Below are 27871 nucleotides of genomic sequence, written 5' to 3' on the forward strand. Positions count from 1 at the left end.
CAGATTACATTTTACATGTAAGCAAAATACCAGATAAACTTTCTGAAATGGAAGATCTAAAATACAGCTAGTGGTTTCAGCATTCTACTTGATTGCAAGTCTTGTGTATTTGCCCCTTTTATTCTCATGCAGCACTGCATAACTCCCTCCCACATCCACACACACTTAAAAGGTTCCACAGTTATAGACTATACTTTTACAGCATAAATCTTCCAATGTTCGGCATCATCTTGGAAAAGTTCATAAAAGTTATTTCCTTATGAAACAGGAAGATTCCTCCTGAGTACTTCTTTTGATGCTGGAGCTATACTATCTGGGAAGACTACTTCAAATTCTATAATTAAGTCACCTCGCTGATCAGGAGTTTTGGGAAATGGTAATCCATATCCTATAATTCTTCTTCTCATTCCAGGCTTTACAACTTCATTTACTGTCATGGGTATGGTTCGACCTTCTATTGTTGGTACATTGATTGAAGTGCCACATAAAGCCTAAAAAATATCAAATATGTCACATAAGGAGAAGCAACACATATAATTTGCCAAGCACTAAAAGTGTACCTATACATGAAGACACAAATCCCTACTGCATATAATTTGGAAGAACAATGTTTAAAGATATCCTATAGAGACGACTTCCAGAAGAGTAGCTGTGTAAGTCTGTTGCAGCAGCACTACACAGGAGTTCAGTAGCACCTTCAAATTTAAGCATGAAATTTTCCTGAGTCAGAGCTTAATTCTTCCTAGACATGTACATTGATTAGGCGTAGTTAAATACCCAGCAGAAGGGGGGGAGGGGGAGTGACACCAAGAGAGATTGCTGTAAAACAACATCCAAGCAAAAGAGAAAACAGTTAACTTAAAGTAGGTGTGAGACCCTCCCAAACCAACAACAGCAGGGTAAAATAAATGTGAAATCTAATGCAGGATATCTCACTTCATCCTGCTATACATTTGATGCTTATTTTACTCTGCGGTTGTTGGCTGAGAGTGTCTCACATCTACTCCACACAAAAGCCATGCTGAAATAAATTTTGTTAGTCTTTAAGGGTCTACATACATAGCATAACTTTGCTTCAGGGAAGGAGAAAGTGGGCACCATGACACCCACAGGCACTGCTGCCTTAGATGCCTACAGCTCCAGTCACCTGCAGGGAAACATATTCAGACATGGAAGTTCTCCCACACAAAGGAATCACTGTTCTATCTTGAACTAGGAACATGCATACGACAAATTTCATTTCATCACATTTCAATCCATAGAATAAAACAGAGCAGATTTTACACAAGTGGAACTTCATAGGGTGATTTAACTTCAGACAGAGGAAGACATTCTGGAAAATTTAAGATACTCTCCTACCCACAATCCCTGGAGGCAAGAAGACAACTGATCTTTCATTCTCCAGTTGAGTAAGGAGTACCTGCCTATCTTCAATTTGGAGACTTCTGTAGTGAACCAACTTGACCACATTATGTGCCTCTTCAGGCAAGAATCCCATAGTCACTAAGCAAGACATCTTAAAAGAGTTTTCTGACTTGAGAAACTGGGGAATTAACATATTTCTGCAGGAACTGTGACACCATAGAAGAGACTAAGAAATAACAGTGGTCAACACAGGAAAATACTGAGAAAAAATTCCTATGGGGGAATTGGCTGCAAGATTTCTCAGTAAACTACTTCTATTGCGCCATCTGTGGTTTTAGCATGATTTAGGAGTGTTTTTATTGTTTTAATGGAATGAATTTTTATTATGCTTGTAGGTTGGTTTTAAATGCTGTTACCCACTGTGAGCCTGGCTTTGGCTGGGGAGGGCAGGATAAATCTAAAATATGAGAACAAAGAACATAAGAGCACAGCAGGTGTGTGAGTCCTCAGAACATGATTGTAACATGCCAGATGCTCAGAACAACCCTTCCACATAAAAAAGTGGGAACCAGAATATCTTCCTCTATCTCAAGTAAGATGAACCTTCAGGGTAAGTCCAGTGTTCCATTTTCACTTGAGAAGAGGATATTCTGCATCAGTGCCAAATGCTGCTAACATGGCAGCACTTGGAACTGAGAGCATCTTAATGCCTTCAATCCATGTACTGCATTTCACCTTGGAGATCTTCCCCTGGAGGCAGAAATCCTCAAAGACGGGATCTGATTCCTGAAGGGTCTCATGGTGACAGGGGCAAGATAAATGCCGTTCTAATGATTGGTTTCGTGCCAGTTCCTTTCCCTTCAGTGAGAAGGTTTCAAGCAAATGAAGGCAGGAAGTTTCCCTCCATGTGACAGGAAACCCACAAACAAGACAACTGCAGCAGCATTGTCCTGCCTGCGTTCCATAGCCCCTGATATAATAGGCATGCTCCTCTGATCCTGGAGAGAATAGGTATGCTTCATGACTAGTAACCATTTTTACTAGTAGCCATGAATAGCCCTCTCCTCCATGAACATGTCCACTCCCCTCTTAAAGCCTTCCAACTTGGCAGCCATCACCACATCCTGGGGCAGGGAGTTCCACAGACACCTGGGCCAGAAAGAAGCAATACAGATAAATTCTGCACTCTCTTTTCTGAACTTGTTCAGGACCCTCACCAATGACATCACTAGTGGAAAGGCATACAATAGGCATGAAGCTAAAAAACCATCATGGCATCCACCTGTTCTGCTTGTGGGCACAGGAAACAGGCAAAGAATCTCACCTGTTTAGCATTCCCTAGAGATGTGGTGTACATCTGACATGCCAAAATGAAGGGACAGCTGTCAGAACAGGTAGGGACAACGGGGACCATTCCCCTGGGTCTAATTTACTACAACTGAGTGAGTTTGCCTGAAAGCACTCTGCCAACAAGGAGGAGAGATATTCCTCCTCTATTGCAGTAGAAAGAACAAATGTCTCCCCTTTGGGAATGCATGGTCTAAGGCTGCATCTTTGAGGAAAGAAAATTTTGGCATCTAATACCTAGCTCTAGAAGTTTCTGAACTGAAGCTCTGTGCAGGTGGAAAGCCCATCAGTGTGATGCACAACGTATTAACATGATATGCTGATCTACCAGCATAAGAGCACCCTTCTGTAGAACAGATTTACTTAATTATTATCAGTTTAAAAATTAGACCCACACCATCTCTCAGTGCAGTTTATTTTTATGTATTTATTATTTAGATTTCTAGCCCACCCTCATTCCCGGTCAAGCCAAAATCCTGATGCCAAAATTGGTATAGTGCAGGTCTGCAGACTACACCATTTTCATACTGTCATACTGTTCAACTGCTACCAAAACAGAAGCTAATCTTGTGATCAAATAACATTGGTTTTATACACTGTCCAAAAAAACTTTCTACAGACCTCATGGTGAACTACCGTATTATGTGGTGGGAAAATGCACTATTCTTGGAGATAAAACAAAAATGAAAACAATGAGAGTGTGACACAGAACTCTTATCAGAAGAAGCAAGCTTTAATACTGCTAATTTGAACAATAGTGCAAATAATAACAAAGAGCCATAAAATGATGAAAATCAGTTTGAAAGCAGCCTTTATATGAATTAATTATCACCTTTTATGAAAGGTGCAATGAACAAAAGGAAAAGAAAGGGATGGCCAAGCATAGGGTTAATTTGGAATATCTTGCTCTATGCATTGTTGCATCATGTTGACTTCTAGAAGAAACAGCGGTCCCTATTCCAAATGGTGCAAACAGAGCCATCCAACACAGGTTCTTAGACTCGTTTTAAAATATAAACATTGCTGTGGGCTATTTCATGCTGGTTTCTGCTCTGACTCACAGTAACCCAAATAAACAGAACCTATAGCAGGGGTCCCCAACATGGTGCCTGTGGGTGCCATGACGCCTGCCAACACCTTTCCTGGTGACCATCAAGTGCTCTAAGAAAGTGGGTGGGGCCAGGTCAGGCACTTGCCCAACAGGGCTTCTGATTGGTCACTGGATATCTGATTGGCTGGGCAGATTAAAATAACATTTTAGTAACAGCTGCCACCAGTGTTGGTTTTATTCTCTCTCACTCCTCTTTTCCAGTGTATTTTTTTAAATTGCCCCGTGTTTGGGCTTCGTCAGTGTGTATGGCTTTGCCTCCTGCAGCACCCCTTTTGTGGTTGGCTCCACCTCCAGTGGCAGCCATTTTGTGCCCACCACCCTGTGTCAGAATCAACGGTGCCCGCCGGTTCAAAAAGGTTTGGGACCCCGGCCTATAGAATAATCATTATGAGGTTTTTAACAATAGAGTTTCAAACGTAATATGGTTCTTACCTCCCGTAAACTAATCTTGACAGGATAGATAATATTTGACCCGTCCCTCTTGAAATGAGGATGAGCATTATCTTTAATCACAAACACAATATCGGCTGGGATAGTGTTGGGTGTTTCATCACCTTCTCTGGGGAATGTAATTTTAGTACCCTCCTTCCATCCTTTCTTGATATCAATGGTAAGGATTTTATCCTCTGTTCTGACACTTCTTCCATCTGGATTGAGCCTTTTTCTGGAAATTCTCATTCTTTTTGTGCAGCTATGATAAATCTCTTCCAATGATACCTTCAGTTCATGAATAACAGGAGGATCTTGCTTACGACGGGGCTGGCTACCAACAGTGTTTCTTTCCCTTGGAAATCCATTCATATTAAAAGAAGTAAAGGAACCAAACGGATCTCCATCCACCTCCATGTCTTCACTGTCCCTGCCACCAGGCATCCTTCTCCCAAAGAAGATTTCAAAAGGGTTTGCACCGCCAAAAAATGCTGCAAATGTAGCATGTGGGTCTCCATGGAAGGAATACCGGAATGTGCCACCTTGTCCATCAGGTCCTCCAGCTCCTCCTTTTAATCCTATAAAGGGACAAACACATTTAACAAAACTTAAATTTTTGGAATTTCAAATTCTAGCACTTATTGAAAATGATGGCACACCCTAAATTCAATGCATGAATCATTGCCCAATATTTATTAAGAAGTTTAAGTCTGTTTAATGGAACTTATTTCCAAGTAATCACACAAAAGACAGCAGACAAGGTCTGTATAAAAATGCTTGCATACTGCAGAACAAGCCTTAAAGAGATATTATGAAAGTGTGTTATCACACCATGCTGACAGTTACCTCAACTATTTCAAGCCTGCCATTTCTTCCTACATGACACCCACCTACTCTCTGTGATTAATTTCGCCTACACATCCTTCCTAAATTTAAACAATTTCTCAGCTTTCTGCTCCATCTTCAGAGCATCTCCCCAGATCTTGCTTAAGGGCTGAAGGCATCTTAACCCTTTAGTCTTCAGTTCTAAACTCCATCAGCTTCTTAGCAACAAGCATCCTTAATAAGTTAGCTGTTATGTATGTTTTAAGAAACTTGAATTTATAAATAAATCATTAAGACGGTTGAGTCTAGGTCCTCTTTTGAAAACCTAGTGTTTACTTTTCTGGATTAAACTTCACTTATTGAAATCCAAGAGTGTTTGTATTCATTGTTCTGATTTTTATGCACCACAGAGTTTTTTATTTATTTCATTTAAATCTATGGGGATATTTAAAGTACAGACTTTAACCGTCATTTCCTCTCCCCAGAAAGCCAGTGAGGAGAATTAGAGCTCTTTAACATGAAATCTTCCATACCCTCACCAAATTACAATTTCCAGGATTTTGGGGAGAAGCCATGGTCATTGAAACTGACAGAAAAACCAATATAAATGTGTACTGTTGAAGCATCTTTAGAATTCCTCTTGGTGCATGCCCTATTGCCCACAGGATGAGGCTATGGTTCTTTCTGTATTTTATATGCTGTATTTGTCTGTGAGCTAGTCTATAACTGATATAAATCAGAGAATGAAAAAGGGTTGATTGAATTGTGTTGTCCTGTTACCTCTTGAAAGATTCAAGACATTTGAGAATATTTTATTGTGATCAGTAACCTCCTATTCTGTAGTATAAGCCTCTAGAAAGCGTGAAACAGCCACACCATGCTAGAAAAAACTCCATGTACTGTAGTAGCTTGTTTTCAAAAACAAATCAGAATAATCCAAAATGCCAATCATTTTAATTTGGAAGGAATAGAGTTGTGTGTGTTTAATGGATTTTCAACCCCAGTTACATGGACCTGGTAGAACAGCTGGATTTCCCAACAACTGGGGATAAAATCTTCCAAACTGGAAAAAAGGGTATGCTTTAGTGGGTGTTTACACAAATTTTCCCTAGAAAGGGAGTAAACATAAGAGAGTACAAATGTGAAGTAATATTTTATGATACTTCTTTTAAAATCTGTTTTCCAAAATTTGTGTTGACACTAAAACAAAAACTGAATCCCCTACCCAAATTCAGAAAAAATAATATTCTCAATAATTATTAAGAAAATATTCTATTAAATATCTTGTTTTATCTGGCCAAGGGCCTCAAATAAACTATCTATCTAATATTCTATTAAATGCTTCAAATTTAATTTTAATCTATGCTATGATAAGCATGATGATATTCACATACAGATGTAGTACTAAGTAATGGGTAATGTCAAGCCAGCTGACAAACCACACTATGTCCTCTGTGGAATGACACTTCCTAGAATAGATAATGGATAGGTTTTACTGAAAGGACATCAGGTCCCATGGCTATAAAAGAAGTTTAGGGCCACTGTCCATGCTCTGGTCAGCAGCAACAGAACTGTTATGTCTACCAAGAATAAATGATCAAAAGCGGATTCAAAGATCAATGTTTTGTAGATATTGTCACTAATATACTATACTATATATTTATAATATACTATACTAATATAATATTGTAACACTGTCATTATTTAAGTTATTAGTAACATATCTAAAGACTGGTGCTACCTTCTTCTATTCCTCTCTCCTTAATTTTTTTATAGCAAGGATACAAAATCAATTTCCCTGTGCTCCATTGGGGGGGAGGGGGAAATGACCATAGGAAAAAAAGGGGGAGAGGAAAAAAGTACCAGCATATGAAACAGGAAATAAGACTTCAGGATCAAAATGTAGAGGTAAGAGGCCTAAAGAAGATATAAGTGCCCAAAGAACATTGACACTTGCTTTTTTGAAAAAATATCCATATCAGTCTTATATATTTCTGAAAGATGTAATAAAGATGGCAGTTCTGGAGCTGCAGAATCATCACTTTAAACTGGAACTAGCATTGATATAATTTTTGTTTGTGAGAAATGCATAATTTACAGCACAATCCAAAAGAGAATCACATGCTGCTAAACCCACTGACTTAAATGGATTTAGAAGGGTGTAAATCTGTTAAGGATTGCACTGTTAGTATTTTTAAGTGTGAAGGTTTATCATTTAAATAGCAACTTATGTCTTCTGCAAACCCTTTAAACAGTAACAGGCCTGTCCCCCTGAGGGAATACATTACTGATACACAAATAATCTAGTGACTGCAATGAGGCTAACGATGTCAGCAGCACAGCTAGTTCAGAATCCTGAACCTCAAAGAGTGGGAATATGTTGAGTTCTAAAACTTCTGAGAAGTTCACTGACCCAGAAGCAGCTGATTTTAAGTAACTATTTTAGGCAAAATGTACTGTTCTGTGCTTCATTTCCTTGGCACATTAGCGCTGTTTACAATTAATCCGAATACTTGCCCTGGTATTCTATGACATCACGCAAATTCTTTCCTTTCAAGGCAAGAAGCCAGCATTAACTGAAGTCTGGACACCTGGACTCTAGCTGAGAAGAGCCATCTTTTACCATAACATTGTTTTAAACAATATAATGTCCACGTACTTGGTGTTGCCCAAATAAGTATGTCAAAATAAATCCATTTAGCAACTAGCAGTTCAATCTTAACTGTTTAAACTCAAAAGTATATCCCATTGGGTTCATTAGTACTTACTCATTAGTGTGTAACAAACTGATCAAGTACAATAATGTATTTTAAGGTAAATATAAGGATGGTGTGCCAATTTCCCCACAATAAATACACATATCCTTAAATTAGTATATGTTACAGATCCTTTAACATGATTTACTTGTGTCCTCAACGTAAATTACTATTACCTCAAGCTTACATATTTATTTAACAGTTTTTGACATCAGGAAGTTTCTATGTAAAGCTAGATATAAGAAGAGAAAATGCTCTTACCTTCTTCTCCAAATTGATCATAAATCTCTCTCTTTTTAGAATCACTCAGCACCTCATAGGCTTCTGCAATCTCTTTGAATTTTTCCTCTGCGTGGGGAGATTTGTTCTTATCTGGGTGCCATTTCAGAGCTTGCTTTCGGTAAGCTTTCTTGATGTCTTCATCAGATGCCCCTTTCTCAATTCCAAGAACGGAATAATAATCCTTCCCCATTTTGGATGTTTAAAAAAGTCTGTTCCCTTGATATACAAGTATCCCGTATGCAGTGTTGCTGAAAAAGTATTAACACAAGTCAAGAGCCTACTTACACTATGCAGTAAGCTGAGAGTTTGTCACTTTCTCCCTCTACCCAGTAGCTTCATACAGTTAAATATACACAGTGGTAGAGACACTGCCACCCAGAGCCCTCCCAGTCACACTACGTGTCTTTGCTCTTTCTAGAACAGCAAATGCTTGGAGACGCCACTTCCCAAGCTAACGACAGCCAAAACTCTGCAGCGCTTTCTCACTATACAGTTAACTGTTCAATATCCATCCCTCTTTGAAGCTGAATTAATTCATAATCTATTATGACTTTGTAAACAATTCCTTCTTCTGTAGATATCTATAACATGAAAACAGGCTGATTTTAGACTATATGATGAAAAATGGACTTATTCAGAGTCTATGAAAAAACTAAAGGCTAATCACTTGTGAGAACAGGAAGGGGTGGAAAGTAACATTATAGCATGTGCAAGATGTTGTTGCATATCATCCACAGAGCATGGACCATTCTTCCTCTTCATTTTGTATACAGAGTTTGGTTTCTTGGCAGCTGAGCTATTTAAAAACTCTAGTACTTCATTAGTAGTATCTCAAAAATACATAGCAACCACCTCTGCAGCAGCAGCCACTGCTCACGCTAACTTCTAATGCTAATTTCTAGACAGTGGCGCTTGCATACATGAAGTGGTCATGTGCCCACTGATGGGACATGCAGAGGTCTGTGTACAAGAACTCCTGTATTTTGATTGAGAAGTGGAAATTGCATCCAAGTCATTAACACAGATGAAGTGCTCAAAAACCATGACCAAGTTACCGTACATGCAGTCAACCTGTGCTAGGTTTTGCATGTTCCATTTCCCTGTACTTAGGCACTTGTACATGTGGTACAGGCACCTAAAAATCAGTAGAGGTATCAGCTGTTGCACCGCAGGTAACCAAAAGAATTGGCTTTTCAACAGCCACTTTTACACTTTTTCTTGAAACATCTGAGTGAATGGAACACTCATTGTGTAGTTTGCTCAATCTTCTTGCAGAATTATATTCAGAAAAGCCATGTGCATGTGAGGATTTTACACTTGTACTTTCCTCTTATCCAAAAGCTTTTTCATGTAACACTCACAGCTGAATGTGATCACTTTTTCCCCCCTTCAGGCTGCTTCTGTCAGTCTGTATTCTGGTGAGGCTGTAGCAAAATACTTTGTACCCAGAAATCATTAGGGGTGTCTGCAGTAAAACGCTGAATTATTGTGTTTGAATTCATGACTGGTAAGAGTTCAGACAATCATTGTTAAGGGTATATCAGAATTCAGATTAGCAAAACAAGTTGAAAATGTAATATCTCATATTGTAGCATTGCATAAATTGCTTTGCTCAATATACTGACCCTACTGAAGTACAATTTCTTTGTTTACTAGAATGGTGGAATAAACAGTGGGCTAGTTTTGCATACCTCCAAGATGGCCTTGTACTTTCAAAACTCACATACTAAAGGAGATGCAGCTCTTAAAGCAGATGACCACTTCCTAAACTACAGGATATATGTTTTAGTATTCAAGTTTTCACAAAGACAAAAGATCTTCTCCATCCGCCTTTCTGCCTTTGAAACATATCGGGTGCAATATAATTTTGTTAAAACCAGGAACTATCAGGTAGGGGTGGAAATATTAGATTAGGGTCATAATGCTCAAGAGGTAATGCTATTTTTTTAAGAGATTCCCCTCACCCATGTATGCAGCTATTATTCCTAGTAAGGAAAATGTATGCAGCTATTATTCCTAGTAAGGAAAAAAAAACATTAGGTTGCAGGTTGCATGTTTTTCCATACCAGGACTAACAACTGGTTGAGGGAAGGGAGATTTATCTCAGAAAAACGGTTAAATCTCCCTTTCTCCAGTACTGTCCAAATTGTCACCCTAGCTCTGTTCAAGAAAAATTAAGAACCCCAGGAGTTCTGATCATCAATCTCTAGCACTTCATCTAGCTGAGGCCTGCTTTGCATAGGCTTGTCATTGGAAGCCTGTCTGGTATTTCTCTTTATCAATGTTAGCAATTCCTTAAAAAGATCATTGGGACCCCACCCTCTACAGCTGTTCAGTACCAAAACAGGCAGCTTACTCATTCAGTCTTGTAGAGCAGCAGTTCCCAACCTTTTTGGTATGGTGACCCATCCTGGGCTGGCCTAAGATTTTTTTTGCACCCTAGGAAACTTTGACCTTGGCACCCATTAGTTCAGCATTCAATTTTCTACATTGGCTAACCAGATGTTTCTGAGAAACCAACAAACACTGCACAAAGGGCGCAGCTGACCCCACTATGACCCTCAAGCAAGTGGCATTCCAACATACTGCCTTTGTACATGGAGGTTACATTCTAGCCTTTGAACACCGTCTCCTTCTCTATTACTTCCTCAAATCCCCCTCATATTCTAAGAAACCCACTCGAGTAACCATCAGGTTTTACTTGGTCAACATGTACATGCAGTGAAGAAAAAAATACCAACTAATGTATTACAGGGAAGATACAGTTTTCAGGGTCAGATCTTGGTTTCCAAAATACAAGAGCAATGGAAAGGTCAGGGGCAGCCATTAGGGAGGGCTGGCCTGCAACCCACTTTCAGAGGCTTTACAACCCACTTTTAGGTCTCAACCCAGAGACTGGGAAACTGGCACTTTACAAAATCATTCTTCCCTCCCTTTCACATCTGTTCACTTAGATATAGCTCCTTGCATGTTCTCTTTCTCCTATTTTGCAAATATTCATGTGCTCATGAAGTTCATTATAACTACAAATTGATTTTGAAAAAGTATTTAACTAGAACTTTATAAAATTACTCCTAGTATGAAAAGTGGAGAGAGAGCTTTTTTCCCTCCCTCCCTCCCCCATAATGCTAGAACTCTGAGGCACCCAAACTTTGGGATAACAGATTCAGAATGGACAAAAGGAAGTACTTGTTCACTCAATAATTTCTTAAATTGCAGAATTCGCTGCTAGTGGATCTAGTGTAGGGTTGCCAAGTTCCTCTTCACTACCAGTGGGAGATTTTTGGGGCGGAGCCTGAAGAGGGCAAGGTTTGAGGAGGGGAAGGACTTCGATGCCATAGAGTCCAATTGCCAAAGCGGCCATTTTCTCCAGGTGAACTAATCTCTATCGGCTGGAGATCAGCTGTAATAGCAGGAGATCTCCAGCTAGTACCTGGAGGATGGCAACCCTAATCTAGCGAGGGCCACCAGCACAGATGCATTAATAGGGTTGCCAACCTCCTGGTACTAGCTAGAGATCTTCTGCTATTACAACTGATCTCCAGCTGATAGAGATCAGTTCACCTGGCGAAAATGGCCACTTTGGCATTGAAGTCCCACCCCTCCCCAAACCCCACCCTCCTCAGGCTCTGCCCCCAAAACCTCCCGCTGGTGGCAAACAAGGACCTGGTAACCCTATGCATTAAAAGTGGATTAGATAGATTCATACAGAATAGGTGCAACAGCTACTACTCATGGTAACTACAGGGAACCTCCATGTTTAGAGACAGCAAACGTCTGACCGCCAGTTCTTGCAGGCAACATCAGGGAAAGGCCTTGACCTCTGTGCTCTGCTTGTTGGCCCTCGAGGGTTAGTGAACATGTGAAACAGGATGCTGAACTAGATGGACCAGCAGGATCTGGGAGACCCAGTTTTCTACTCTGCTAGGTGGACTAGTTACACATTCTCAGCCTACCTGTTTGTTGTGAGGATAAAATGGAGAAGATGAAAACAATGTAAATTATTTTGGGACCTATGAAGTGCCTGGTTGTCTTATAGTCCAATGATAGACAACCAGGAGAAGGTTAAGCAACAGTTTATTGAGCTAAACACAGACCTGGGGTGAAATAACCACAGATAAAATGCAGGGTTACTCACCAGATGTAAGCTCTAGTCCTGTGGCAAACCCATAAACAGACTCCAGCAGACAGCAAGTCCACGAAAGCAGTTTTATTGATTAAGCATAACAGGTTACAGAATTCTATTCAAGATGTTACTAGTGACAGGCTAAGGGAAAGTGTTTGGCATATACACAAAGCATAAGAGATAACCAGAAACCCTGGCAACCCCCCTCCCAGTGGCAGGAAGGAGAACTTGGCAATTCCCACACTGAAGGAATCTATGGAGTCAAAACAAGGGGCACGGAGTGGCCTTGGAGAGAATTGGCAAAACAACACCTGGGAGCGCAGCCATGAACTGTCTTCATGGCCTGCTCCTGACACCAGAGAACAAAGCATAGAATTGAGTCTTTATACCACAGGATCGGGGGATGGCATTTGCCTTACATGGTAGTATTTCGTATAATAAAGAACCAATAAACATTAGTAGCATCTTCTAATAAATTAACATACCCCATGAGTATGGCCCGAGGGCGTAGCATAGGATAATGTCTTGTTTTTTCTCATTAGGAAACAAAACTTTACTTTCTTGCAGGTGCATTAACTCAGACCTGTCATTTTCAAGGTCATACCGACCTCTAAGCAGTGCACTCTGCTGGCAATTCATAATAGGGATTGCCAACTTATTCAAACTCTCTATGTGAGTGTACATGTGTGTGTGTATATAATATAATTACTACATGCCTTTATATAATCAGGCAATACACCATGGGGTAGAAAGGCAACATAAATTAAGTAAATGAATAAAAATTCATATTCTAACAGCAGTAATTTTTAAATGCCAGAATTTAGGCAAAAATATGTTTGAATAAAATTAAGAGAAATAGAATGTAAGAAAATGGTTTATAATAAATCAAGCCAACAGCCCATCTAATTTTAGGTACTGTTTTGTTTCCCTCTTATTACTAGAGATGCAAGGAATTAAACCTAGGACCTTATAATGCGTAAAAAATACCAGCTTTGCAATTAAATCACAGCCTCTCCAATCTTTTCTCCATAGTTCTTATTAAAAATATTAAGGACATATTTCCTTTTCAAAGCTCCTCTGATGAATAGATCTTGACCAATAACTAGAAAAGTACTAAATTAGTTTGTAAAGGAAAATATTATGGGCAGGAATTTAGCAACCGATAAGGTTATTTTTGGATCACTGTCTAGTAAGGACATATTTCAATAAGCCTTACCCTTTCTTCTCCAGGTCAACGTGATCTTATCTATCCCAATTTCAATCCACAAGTTAAAAAACAGATTAAAACATTATGTCTTGTAGCCTTCTCTCCTGCTAAATTGTAATGGTGAGATGCATGCAAAAATACTATAATTAGCAGCTGTCAGGATAAAAAGATGGAGGGATAGGGCAAAGGACAAAAATTAGAATGGCACCTGTCTTCTGAGAGATGATGGTAAGGCTCTTCAAGATCAGGCTACAACCAGCAAATGACACTTGTGTTGGAACTGGCACTTTCTACACTAAACACTTCAGGGAACTACTCAACTGAGTTCTAAACTATTCGGGCCTTAGAGACCTCTTGCTCTTCTTTGTGCTAGTGGCCAACCAACAATGGCCTCTTTACTGTGGCCTTTTTGTGTTCAATATGAAAAGACAGATGGATGGTAGCTGTTCCACAGCTCTGAAGCACTACATCTTTCAGATGAATACATTTAGGGGTGGGGAGAGATATTTCAAGTCAAGGATATGGGATCATTTCAATGATAGCTATTAATTTAACCATGCAGCAGAATTGTTTTTCTTGAAGTAGATTTTTAATTACTTGGTTAATATTTTTAAGCACATCTTTTCTGTAACCAGAATCAACTTCTGTGATACTGTAACCAAGTATTATATGCATCACCAAAACAATGTTTTAGAAGGAGATATTCCTAAGTACAATGAAGTATTCACAAATCAATCCTCTTCCAACTATAATTGTTCAGGACTGGTCCAAATGTGAAAATGTACTATATTATACGAAGGAACAAAGACCAAATAAACCACAAGGCAAATTCCAAAAAGATCACATCTATAAATATGCAGATATATACAAATGTCAAGGGAATAAAGCCAAGTTTATAGAGCATAAAAAATTTCTGTAAAGTCTAACATGTAGTATTTCTAGACACGTGAAAATATAGAAATAATTCTAGTTGTGGAGAAATGAACTCCACTTTGGGAAACATCCCACTGTTGTGAGGCTGTTACCGCACTAGGTATTCGCAGCGATGTATCAAGAGTTTGGAAATGTTACGAAAAACATCACTTTAAAAGGGTTTTTGGATGCCACGGCTAAAAAATGGTTGGAAGACGTCTTCACAGCTAAAGGGGCAAAACAAAGTGCAAACAGTATTTTTTATAACATTTTCAAACTCTTAATACATCGCTGGGAATACCTAGTGTGGTAACAGCCTGAGTTTTGAGGCTATGAAACCCCCATATATATTCTAAGAAGTTTCTCTGCCAATACAAGGACCAAAAACAGAAGACTGGTTATTGTTCTCAAGCACCCCCCATCCCACTGATGGCTCTCACAAGTACCCAGTACCTAAAGGTAAAGGTCCCCTGTGCAAGCACCGAGTCATTCCTGACCCATGGGGGGACATCATATCCAGACGTTTACTAGGCAGGCTTTGTTTACGGGGTGGTTTGCCAGTGCCTTCCTCAGTCATCTTCCCTTTACCCCCAAGCAAGCTGGGTACTCATTTTACTGACCTCAGAAGGATGGAAGGCTGAGTCAACCTTGAGCTGGCTACCTGAAACCAATTCCATCGGGATCGAACTCAGGTTGTGAGCAGACCTTGGACTGCAGTACTGCAGCTTACCACTCTGCGCCACCCAGTACCTAAGACTTGGTTATATAAGCTTGCAGAGGACAATCAAAGGGCCATCTCACTCCCTTGCAAGAGTGTGGCACCTAGGATATGACAGAGGATGGGTGTGAAAGTTGGACAATGAAGAAAGCTGACAGGAATAAAGTTGATTCATTTGAAATGTGGTGTTGGGAGATCGTTTTATGGATATAGTGGACCCCCCCCCCCAAAAGACAAATAAATAGGTTCTAGATCAAATGAAGGCTGAACTCTAGAAGCTAAAATGACTAAACTGAGGCTATTGTACTTTGGTCACATTATGAGAAGACAAGACTCACTGGAAAAGACAATAATGCCAGACAACGCTGAAGACAGCAGGAAAAGAGGAAGACCCAATACAAAATGTATTGACTCAACAAAGGAAACCACAGTTTACTAATTTGTGTATATTTTATTTCATTTATTACAGACTTGTACTTCATAAAGGATAATTTCTTCAGTTTGGATGATAGCTAGAGTAAGTTCTATGCAACCATTATGTGATGGCTGTACTCGTTATACTTTTGTTTGCTGTAGAATCACAAGATCACAGTCTGAAGAAGATACACCAAAATGGGACATTAGCCCACATATTATCACTGTTGTGGTTTTGTGTAATATAATCAATGCTACCATGTTTGTTCATTATAATTGTAATGCGATCCATAATTCACAATCTCTTTGAACTTTTGCAGCAACTATTTGTATGTTTTTGAAGTAGTTACAATTTGTTATATAAACACCTTGCGACCTCTGGTGCTGAGCATTTTTTTCTTCTTAATCAGAGGTTTCTCCTCCCTTTTCTCTCTCTCTTTTTTAACCAAAACAACTAATGCCATTTTTTGATATGAAGGTGTCCATACTTTGAAACAGGAACTCCTAAAAGCAGTATTGTTGGATTTTACAGTGTTACTTCGTATTGCTCAAGCAATATTACCATGTATAACATTTTTCAGTATCTGTGACCGTTACTGTTTATGAAATGGAAAACCAGATTTATTTGTGAATACTGTCTTTTCTGTTGTTCAGCTTCACTCATCTCCACAGGATCTTCTGAGATCAATAAATGCCCAACATAAACAACTGCCCATACACGTGAATTCTCTGTTGAGGTCCTTACCCTGCATGGAATTGCCTGCCTGAGGTGGTTAGAAAGGCACTTCTGTCATTGCACAAACTCTAAAATAGAATTATTCAGGAGGGCTATATTTGAACAAAATGGGATAGGAAGGTGCTTTTATAAAACGGGAACGGGACTGTGAACTGTACCACTGTGTATAGTATATCCCGTTTGCTGTATTACTCTCATTACACTGTTTTCACACTTATGTAACACCATTTCTGCATTTCTTAACATATGTCTAATACTCTGGTTTGTTTGCGATTGCTATATCCTAAGCCTATTATATTGCGTATCAGATCCTAAGCCTATTATATTGCTGCGGTCCAGGCCTCAGTTACACATAGTTAAATTTATTGTTGGATTTATGGTTGAGCCCACCAGAATGCTGCCTTCCCAGCTAAATTTCTTTTAAAAGACTGGCCACATTAGTTTACGAAATGCAATATACATATTATCAAAACATGTTTTTGATGCTAAAGTTAGTAACTCTGCAGAACTTTTTCATAAAAGATGGTATTTGTGCAGCTGCTTCTGTCATGTTGTATAATTAGAAGTGATATTAAAATGCAGCCAATCTTTTGTGTAAAAAATATATTTATAGCTAGTTTGAATAATCTATTCTCAACAACAGCAAAATAAATCCTAGGATATGCTTTGTACTGTTTTCTCCTCATGGCTACAAAATGTGAGCAATGTATTCTTTAAACCAGAAATGGAAATGTCAACAACTCAAAGTGAACAAGCGATGACAAAACTGTAATGTGTACCATGGAACATTTATTTATTGCATTTATAGCCCGCCCTCAGTGGGGTAGACAGACCTTTAGCATTTCATTACTGCAAAACAGCTTTTATAATTTCATCTTAATCTTTATTAAAAACAATCATACACCAACACAGCACTTCACAATTTACCACTAAAACCCTTTTATAATTTTAAGCTTTCTTCTAAAACTGAGAATTTTAAAGTCAAAGGGGAAAGGAAGAAATCTAAAAACAATTGTCAGTTATTGCATAAATTTTAAATAACCCATGATCACATGATCAGAAGACATACAATCTATCCACACCTAAACATCTGACCTTTTCCAGGCTTCTTCCCCACTTTCCTCAAAGAAAGCATGCTTTACAGTGTGCCTTGGCTATGGAGCATAGAGTTTGTAAAAAGTTTTCTTCATCCAGTACTTTCCAACCACGTTTTTTCTCTTTATATAATATTTCTGCAAGTCTTGGCTCAGTAACATCAGCACAACATCCCAACCACAACAAAATGAATAACAATGGCTGGCCGTAGAGGATGAGTATGGTGCCTTGGACCTCTATTATTATTATTTTATTTAATATTCCTGGATAAGCACTGTAGTTAGAGGCCAGGAGATCTCATGGGTAGAAATTAAATAAAACTATAAAATGGAAGTTCAGGAAGTAACATAGTCAAGGAGGGACGGAGTGATGTCACTTGTCATGAATAACATCACAGTTTGCAATCGGTGCTGGTGATCATCTCAGAAGCCCAGTGGCAAATGGTGCACTATCAAGGTACAAATACACAACACTGTGCTGGAAGCAAAAGTGGATCCTAGTAGAAAGCCAACAATGTAAAGAAACCAATTGTGAAAAACAATCTGAATTGGGATAGAAAGTTTCTTTTTCTTTCATAATAACAAACAATTGTTTGATAGGAAGAAGACCTGCTATTCAAGTTTTCATATCGCCTTTACCAACTGCAAGCAACAATGTGTACGGCTCAAGTTTGTAGCCTAGATATACGAGACACAAGGAGGAGTTTGTTGTGTATGTATTTAGTAGGGTAGTAAGCAAGGGGAGACTTAGGAGCTTGAGTTCCGCATGAAGGATCCTAAACCCTGCTCGCCCTATTGGCTAAGCAAACGGATCCTATTGGCCCTAAGCCAGCATGTCCCATTGGTCATCGAGAGGGTATTCCCCCCTATCCCGGATCGGGGGGGAGTGGCCGCAGGCTGCCAGGGGGGCATATAAGCAGGGCACGTTCAGTGTGTAAGTTAGTTCTGTGCTGAAATCAAATAAAGCTGTGTTGTTGAACTCCGTCTCTGATCTCGTGAATCCTTCCCATGCGGACTTAACAGTGGCGACGAAGACTGGGGAGCGGCCTGACTGACCTGCTGACTCACTCTCGTTCCGCCGTTCACAGTGACCGGTAGGCAGCCCGGTCCGCAACGCTGAATCACATGCCGGCTGACCCGCAGCTTCCGCCTCGCTCCACGACCTCGCTGTGTCCAGGCAGCCGGCCCGATTGCTGATTTGCTGGATTCTTGGGAGAGACGACACACACCGCACAATGGCCACCATTGGCTCCGTAGAAGCCTTTGACATCTCCCGCCCCTGCGAGTGGGAGAGTTATGCCGACCGCATTACTTTCTTCCTGTCCGCCAACTCCGTGACGGACGCCGAGAAGCGCGACGCCTTCCTCAGTGTTTGCGGTCCCCAAACGTTCCAGCTGGCCAAGACACTGCTGGCCCCGGCGAAGCTGAGCGCCTCATCCTTCGACGACATCATGAAGACTCTGGGCGCACACTTCGCTCCACAGCCCACTCAAATGGCCCAAAGCCTGGAATTCCACTTGCGTGACCAGGATCCCGGAGAGTCCGTCGCCGAGTACCTCGCGGCGCTGCGCCAGATCGCGAGGTTCTGTGTTTTCAAGGACCTTGATAGGGCCCTGTGGGACCGCCTCACCTTCGGCCTCCGTGACGAGAAGGTCCGCTGCCGCATCGTGGCCAAGAAGGAAGTGACTCTGGCCACCGGCATCGAGGAGGCCACCTCAGCTGAGACTGCAGCCAGGGGCGACCACTGCCGCGATGGCGCCGCCGCAGCCCCGCCCCGCGAAGCGGCCCCCGTCCATTTCGGGGACACCAGCGACGGCGACTCCACAGACGAGGCCCACAAGATGTCCGCCAGGGCGCCCAAGCCACAGGACCCGCCGCAGAGGGCCTGCGCCAGCTGCAGCAACCCCCACGACCGCCGCACTTGCCGGTTCCGCGATGCCCGTTGCAAGGAGTGCGGTCGATCTGGCCACATCGCCAAGGTCTGCCGCTCATCGAGGAGGCCGCCTCGCCAGGAGAAGAAGGATGGCGCCGCCCGACCGGTCCACGCTCTCTCCGAGGACGATGACTACGAGTCCCCGTGCCGGGGCCGGCGCAACCGCCACCGCGTCCACACCCTCACCGCCACCAACAGGCAGGCGGAACGGATGGTCCAAACGACAAAGGATGTGTTATGGTGCATCGACCGCCGTGACTGGGACAGGGGGATGGTGGACTTCCTCTTAGCTCAGCACACCACACCCAACTCCATAGCCGGCAAGAGCCCCGCAGAACTCCTCATGGGTCGGCGGCCAAAAATGCTGCTCAACCGGCTGCACCCTGACCTTGCGCCTGAGTACCTGGGCCACAAGGACTCGACCGTCGCACCGAGGATCATTGAGCAGGACGACCCCATGTTCGCCCGGTACGTAGCGGGCCTTGCCTGGATCCCAGCCACGGTCCAGGACACCACCGGCCCGGTATCCTATCGGGTAGCCACCCAGGAGGGGCGCGTTCTGCGGCGCCACATCGATCAGCTACACCGCCACCCCGCCAACTTGCCGGAAGCAGCCACGGTTCCCGCGCCGCTGCCGACCCCCGTCACCAGAGAGCCAGAACAGCCAGAGCGCCCAGAGCCACCGTTGCCGCTGCCTGCAACGGATAACACTGATGACCCAGCAACCGAGGGTGAGATTGATCCGGCGCCAACGGACCATCCAACGGCCCCTGTCCCGGCGCCGCGCCGTTCCCAGCGGAATCGCTCGCCGCCGAGCTACCTCCAAGACTTTGTGTGCTCCTAGTGCACCGCTAGGATCGCTCGGACTTAGGGGGGAGGGGTGTCGTGTATGTATTTAGTAGGGTAGTAAGCAAGGGGAGACTTAGGAGCTTGAGTTCCGCACGAAGGATCCTAAACCCTGCTCGCCCTATTGGCTAAGCAAACAGATCCTATTGGCCCTAAGCCAGCATGTCCCATTGGTCATCGAGAGGGTATTCCCCCCCCATCACGGATTGGGGGGGAGTGGCCGAAGGCCAGGGGGGCATATAAGCAGGGCACGTTCAGTGTGTAAGTTAGTTCTGTGCTGAAATCAAATAAAGCTGTGTTGTTGAACTCCGTCTCTGATCTCGTGAATCCTTCCCACGCGGACTTAACAGAGTTCTTCCTAAGGTATGAACTACTTTCAATCTATACAAAAGTCTTTTAGTTTATATATTATAAATAAGCATCTGAGTTCACAGAAATCATTTTATTAGCTAAAGCTAAGAACCAAATCTGACACTGTGTGGGCAACCATGTTTGCTGTTCAGACATAAAGCAGCAAAAGGGGAATATAATTTTATGAGTATTAGCCACTACCTTCTTAGGGAGATGTGATTTAACTCACTACAATCTTTACTTGCTGCAAGCAAGTTGGGTAAAGAACTAACTGCAAATCTGATCTGCTCAGTAACCATTGCGTGAGAAAGGTCAGTATAGGATTGACAGCAAAACCATTTATGTAATTTCCATTTAAATTATGTAATTTCAATTGCCAAACAAAAACTGAGATCAATTTCTTACAAGAAACAGATAATTTTGATGTGTGTTGCCTTAAAAGATAGTCAAGAGGTGATTGTGATTTACAGGGGGGGAACACTCCTATACTGTTGCTGCCCATGCTATTTGTGTATACTAGAAGAGCGAAGAATTTTATTCCGGCACTCAGTCCAATGTCACACAAAGGATACTGAAAACTGGCAGCTGAAAATTAACGTGACACAACAACTGCATGGAACCCATGATCATGTTAGTACATGTTGTGTACCAAAAAAAATTCTCTTATTTCATCTCTATCTGCATGTTTACTACACTGAAAACACATACATACTCACATGAAGACAGATATTTTTAACAAGTCAACATTTGAAAACTAGATTTGAAGGGACAAAACACCCTCCTACATAATGGCTTGAACTGGGGTGAAATTTTCCATCAGCTTAAAGGAACTTTCCTGTGTGTCCTCCCCACACACACACACACACACACACTGCAACTCACTGACCTCTGTGAAATGTTGCTCCTGGGGGGACAGAGGATGTGAAGTATGACCAGGATATGTGTGGTTATGTTGTAGATTAAAATTATGACACTGTGTAATTGAGACTGAGAAAAGATAAACCACCCATAAAATACATGCTGCTGGGAATAGTTGATGTGGTTAATGTTTACTTTCTAGAATATCTAAAATAACAGGATTACTCAAACCATGTTTCTTATACAGAAGCACTCGTATTAGAATACTTTGTAAAACAGATAGTTCATGTCTACTCCCACTATTCTTGAGCAAAAGTAAAACGAAATTAATGCTATCAATACTTTACCAAAAAAGGGAGCAGCAAAAATTTCAGCAGTGGTCATGTGATATATTTCAGGGAGCGGAGTGTGTTTCAAAATATCCACGCTAGCTACTTACTCCCAAGGATTTTTCTCCACCCACACATTGGAATATGACTCACACTGCTAAGTTAAAGTTTACAGAAGATTCAGAAGACAGATACTTTCATATTGTTAAAAGAAAAGGACACAGCATATCACAGTTGTTACACCAGACAACCAGAGATCTGGAAGTTTACCACAGCACATATTAGAACAGCGGTCTTAAACCTTTCTAAACCCAGTACCCACTTTCCATACCCAGGGAAGCACACAATCCACTGAGCTGCAACCAACTGATAGGAGAAACCAAATGATGACACCTTAAACTTCAGTTTATTAGCCTGCATCCACTCCAAAACTGCCTCCAAGTACCAATTCAGCATTTCTCCAGTCTTCCTGGGATCAGCCTGAAGCACAAGATAGAGATGAGTGTCCCACATACTGGTGACACCCTAGCTCAAATATGCATACGACTGCACACAGTGGTTTCATGTAGATGTTAACTATCATAGGAGACAAGATGGAACACTGTGGGACCCTGCAGGCCACAGGGCTGATCAGCAGTCCCCCAGCATCACCTTCTGAAACCTACCCTCCAGGTAGGACTGGAGCCACCACAAAATGATGTCTGACAGGGTCTCCAGATCTCCAGGGTCACAGTCCTGTTCCCTTTATTAAGGGCTTGGAGGAATTAACTAGCTCTCAAGGAGGAATTAACTAGCTCTCAGCCCCAGCCTCCCTTTGGTTAATTTAAGTTGTCAGGAAGGACAAGGATCATACAAGCCGGTTGACGCGCCCAGGCTAGGAAGTGCGGAGCCGAGGGCGGGGTCTTGCGCGTCTATTCGGGGTTGAGGAGTTTCCTCGGCCTCAGACCACTTAGCCGGGGAGTCTGAGCTTGCCTCCCCGTCTGAGTCCGCCAGGGTTGTGGGCTACAGACAACTAGCCCGTCCTAGCCAGCCATCCTCCTTGGCCTCCACCCCACAACCCCCTTTTAAGCGTTTCCCCCCCTGGCTCCGCCCTCCCGAGCCTATATGGGCAGGGGTTTTCCCTTTCCTTCTGGGACCAGCCTGCTGGAGGAGCCCCCTGGTAACCCCGCCCCCGCCCGACTCTCGCCCTGCTGCGGTTCAGTGGGCCGCCAGGCGTGGCTCCCGACGCCCGACCCTCTGGCGATCCGTCGCGGGCCGGGGTCCCGCCTGTCTCCGGTGGGTGTGACTCCCCCGGGCTTCCCCAGGGACCTCCTGGCGCTCGTCGGCCTGCAGGGGAAAGAGGAGGGTCTTTTGAGGAGCCACCATGCCGAGCCAGCTCCTGGGGCTTAAGACCTCCAGAATTCTCCTGCCTGGCCTCTTCTCCGGGCTTCTCCCCCTCCTGCCTCTTCCTCCGCCCGTCCCCGCTGGCCTTCCCCGGCTCCGGTGTGACATGGGAGCCTCCCGGCCCTCCCGGGCCCCAGGTGAGCGGCGGGGTGAGGGCCGAGCCTGCGCCGCCCGGGAACGAGCCGCCTCCCGGCCCTCCCAGGCCCCAGGTGAGAGGCGGGGTGGGGGCCAAGTCTGCGCCGCCCGGGAACGAGCCGCCTCCCGGCCCTCCCAGGCCCCAGGTGAGCGGCGGGGTGGGGGCCGAGCCTGCGCCGCCCGAGAACGAGCCGCCTCCCGGCCCTCCCGGGCCCCAGGTGAGCGGCGGGGTGGGGGCCGAGTCCGCGACGCCCGGGAACTGGCCGGTCGCAGGACACCGGTTGTATGCCTCAAACCTTCAAGAATCCTGTCCATATCCTCAGACTGAATAACCTGAAAAGCATCCCAAGCAACTGGTAAAGTTCCTTGGCACCATCTGACCACTGCTAATGGTGAGTCCAAGTCAGAATGGATGCAACAGATTCTATCCACATAGTGCTGAGCAAACAGAGTGGGCGAGCAGCCCACTTCCCAAAAGTCCTCTTGCCACTCAGATCAGCTCTGCTGGCCTACATGGTATAGATGCAACAGTAGTGGAAAATTATTGTTCCTTTGCTGCCATTACTGCCAAAGTATGCTTTGTGCTTTTGCACAAACTAACAGGTAAACATTGTTTGAATGACCATTTAAGTAAGCCATCTCTCCCAGCAGATTCCAACTTTGTAGCCTCTATCTGCTTCTCCTAGACTGCAAGCAAAGCATCTGGTGCTACTATTTGGCTAACGTGATAGCTGGAATGTCTCAGCCTAATCTCATTATTTAGAGCTACTGTATGGCACTTATGAAACCATTAAGCCAACAACATAACTGGAGGAACATGCTATTCACAGAAATAGTGGTTAGGGATTACTCTAGCCCTGGTCACATGTTACAGTGAAAGCATGTACATCTTGCATGTACCTGCATAACCTGTTCGCAAGGAAGAGCCAACATTCATTTACTTTATAAATGAAACCAAGGACTAGTACCTGGATAAATGTGGGGTTTAAAACCACAAGTTCAGCTGCACATAGTTGGGTGCAACATGAGAATTACTCAACACATGTATAAAGAAACATCAAATGTACGCTGTGCATGAATTGTATGCACATTCATGGTTACCTGTGAACTGAACTACAGATTAATTTCCTTGGAAAGGAGACAAGCCAGGAGAAAGAATGGAGTCATCTAGAGATATTAGTAGGCAAGGCACGGCATCTGGGCTGCTGGTTGAGAAGCACCTGGCTGCAATGGACAAGTACAAATCCCCTGGGCCAGATGGAATGCACCCGAGAAGGCTCAAAGAACTTTCTACAGAGCTTGCAGAGCCTTTGCCCATCATCTTCCAGACCTCTTGGAGGATGGGAGATGTGTCACAAGACTGGAGGAGGGCAAAGTTTATCCTAATTTTCAAAAAAGGAGGGATAACCCAGGAAACTTCAGGCCAGTCAGTTTGACCTCTGTCCCAGGAAAGATACTTGAGCAGATTTTAAAGGGATAAATCTGAGAGCACCTGAAGGACAATTTGGTGATCGGGGAAGTCAGCATGGATTTGTCCCCAACAGGTCCTTTCAGACCAACCTTGTTTCTTTCTTTGATTGAGTGACAAGCTTACTGGATTGAGGGAATGCTGTCAATATTGTTTACCTGGATTTCAGTACAGCTTTTGACAGGGTTCCCCATGATGTTCTGATGGGCAAAGAGTAGTTGAGAATGGCATTTCATCTGAATGGAGGGAGGTGTCCAGTGGGGTGCCACAGGGCTCAGTTCTTGGCCCGGTACTTTTCAGTATTTCTATGAATGATCTGGATGAGGGGGTGGAGGGACTACTTGTTAAATTTGCAGATGACACCAAATTGGAAGGAGTAGCAAACACACCAGAAGATAGAATTCAACAAGATCTGAACATACTGGAAAAGTCAGCAGATGTGAACAAGATGCAATTCAACAAGGACAAGTGCCAAGTTCTGGGTAACAAAAATGAAATACATGCATACTGGATGGGGGATACAGTGTGTGTGAACAAGATCTTGGGGTATGGGTGGAGGGTAAGTTAAATATGAGCAGCCAGTGCGATGCAGTGACAAAAAAAGCTAATGCGATCTTGGGGCGTATCAACAGAGGCATAACATCCAAATTGCAAGATATCATATCCCCGCTGCCTCACTTCTAAAAGGATGTGGATAGAATGGAGCAGGTGCAGAGGAGAGTGATGGGAATGATCAGGGGCCTGGAGACCAAGCCCTACGAGGAAAGGCTAAGAGACCTGGGAATATTTAGTCTGGAGAAGAGGAGATTGAGGGGGGACATGATTGCTCTTTTAAATATTTGAAGGGGTGTCGCTTACAGGACAGGGAGCTGTGCCTATTGGCAGCAGAGGATAGGACTTGCAAGAACGGGTTTAAATTATGTGCGGCAAGGTACCATGTAGATATCAGGAAAAAACTTTTATACAGTAACAGTAGTAGAATCGGCTGCCTAGGGAGGTGGTGAGCTCCCCCTCTCTGGCAGTCTTCAAGCAGCGGATGGACAAACACTCGTCGGGGATGCTCGGCTGATCTTGCTTTGGATTTGACTAGATAGCCTTTATGGCCCTTCCAACTCTATGAGTCTATGTTTCTACACAACAACTGGCCACTTTGGGTCTTAATTTCTAGGGCTCTCTTTTCTCTAAAGGAAGCTGACCCTTCAAGGCTGCCAGAACATTCGAAGTTTATGATTTAGAATGTACTACATGAAATGTAATAAACACTTTATAGTAGTAATACCCACTGTAATTGACGGCTGATTACAAAATTGGACAGTGCTACTTTAAAAAAATGTTAGAACTATGGTTATTCAAATAGTACCACCAGACTACAACCACCAGAGGTCACTAAACAAATTATTTTCATAAATATTAAAATGCTTTACAGAAGATACCCATGGTGGAATGGGCTCACATAGCTTAAATTCTTGCTTCAGCAACAGTAAAGAATAGCAACGTCTCACAAAAACCTTATGCCTTTATTTAATGGCAGCAATGTATTCACGTAATAATGTCAATCTTCTGAAAATCCCTACATTTCAGATTGACTCCTCTCTTTTCTTTCTACAATTACCAAAGCTATAAAGATCAGTAACTCTCTGGATAACGCTTCTACTTTTACAGTTTCAGTTTCTGGCATGCATATATGAGTGCAGAGAGCTACCCCATTACAGCTCCCTGCTTCTTATACCACGAGCTCTTTTTCTCATCGCCACCCCTTTGAGCCTATGTGGGCTCCTCTGCCATGCCCCTCAGCTGCGTAACCAGCTGCCTAATTTTAAAATCTCCTTCTAGCATCCTTATTTTGAAAGAAAAAAGAGACTGAAAATAGAGAAGCGCTCCCTGTGAGACTAGGCCCAACAGTCACATCACTCTTAACATTGAAATCATGTTTCAGCAACATTTTGAAATAAATTGCATTATTCAATTCCTGTAAACCAGGTTTCCGGTGCTTAATGTCTGATGGGAGGCAGTGCTGAACCCACCTAGAAGTTGCACTTTATCCCTAAACTTAAATGGCCAATGCTGGTAACTCACATATGAAGAAAAGATACTCCGCGTATGTTCTGAGGCACCAACATTACATATTCTAGTGATGAACCCACACAAATCTAGCCTCAGATAAAAATCTGCATACATCTTTCAGATATAAAAAATATATTCAAACCTATAAAGTAATTAAATTGCAACTAAGTCCCATTCAGTTCATCAAACTGTTTTCCACAGTCCAAACTTGTGTACATTTATCCTACTGAGTTGCTGGAGATAATTCTGATCTAGGGTGCACATTCAATTCATCTGTCACTTCAACACCACAAGAAAAGTAATTACGCGTATTGAGGGTATTACTATCATGATAATATTATAAAATTGAACACATCTGTTACATTTAAAAAAAAGAATCCCTAGCCTCCAAGAAAGATTCTTCTCCATTTTAATACGTTAGGCTGAATGACTGATTGAGCAAAACTGAGATTTCTGGCTGGTGGGACATTTCAACCCAGTCCTAGCGCGGTACTCTAATACCCACCCTGCTCCACGGGCTTTTATATGGTCTCTTCCAGCATTTCCGATTTCAAGTCAGGCCACCAACACCAGCTGTCAGTTAAACTGAAAACCTCCTCCAGCGTTCGAATGATGCCTGCTTTTTTCATTGGGTTTCGGGAAGCGCAATGAGCAAAAACATTTTTATACGGAGGAAGCTAAAAGCTTTACAGATAAGTATAGAGTTATTGCGTTAATTCACCGAGCGTAGATTCTCAAAACAAGTAGCTTTCGAAGGTTTTGGGAGCCCACGAGCAGGAGCGCGCCTCGCAGGTCCTGCAGTATCCCACACCCAACAGTGTTAACGGTAACCAGAGGCGGGGTTCATATACCGCTTTCTCTAAAGGGAGCAGCCGCGACTATCCATCCCTGTCGCTTCCCCCTCCCCCATCTGCCCAACCTGGACTCACTGAGGGAATAAATTCGCGTCGACGGCGCGCAGCAACTCCCACAAATGACCTCACTCCGTTACACTCCGAACGCACTGCCTGAAGAAACGTCAAAAGAAAACAAACTGCTTCTGCGCGAACTCTCGCGAGACGGGCCGAAGCTCCCTATTAGGTCATGCTGTCCCCCTCTCTGTGAAGGAAATCGCGTGACTCTCCCGTCTTCCGATGTTTTGCTCGTCCCTAAGCAACCGACCCCCACCAACTGTCCGTTCGG

The 27871-nt window shown here is 42.9% G+C and overlaps 1 protein-coding gene across 1 annotated transcript; it reads right to left on the reverse strand.

The window, feature by feature from the left end:
* DNAJB4 (DnaJ heat shock protein family (Hsp40) member B4) lies at positions 1–27748 on the reverse strand. Its single transcript, XM_056844060.1, has 4 exons — positions 27668–27748; positions 8095–8363; positions 4256–4830; positions 1–491 (listed from the first exon to the last, which is right to left on the reverse strand). The coding sequence occupies exons 2-4, from the start codon at positions 8303–8305 to the stop codon at positions 258–260; spliced, it is 1020 nt and encodes a 339-aa protein (XP_056700038.1). The 5' UTR covers positions 8306–8363; positions 27668–27748; the 3' UTR covers positions 1–257.
* Positions 27749–27871: the final 123 nt, after the last annotated feature.

Source organism: Euleptes europaea, chromosome 2 (genome assembly GCF_029931775.1).
Source record: "Euleptes europaea isolate rEulEur1 chromosome 2, rEulEur1.hap1, whole genome shotgun sequence".
NCBI classification, from domain to species: Eukaryota; Metazoa; Chordata; class Lepidosauria; order Squamata; family Sphaerodactylidae; genus Euleptes; species Euleptes europaea.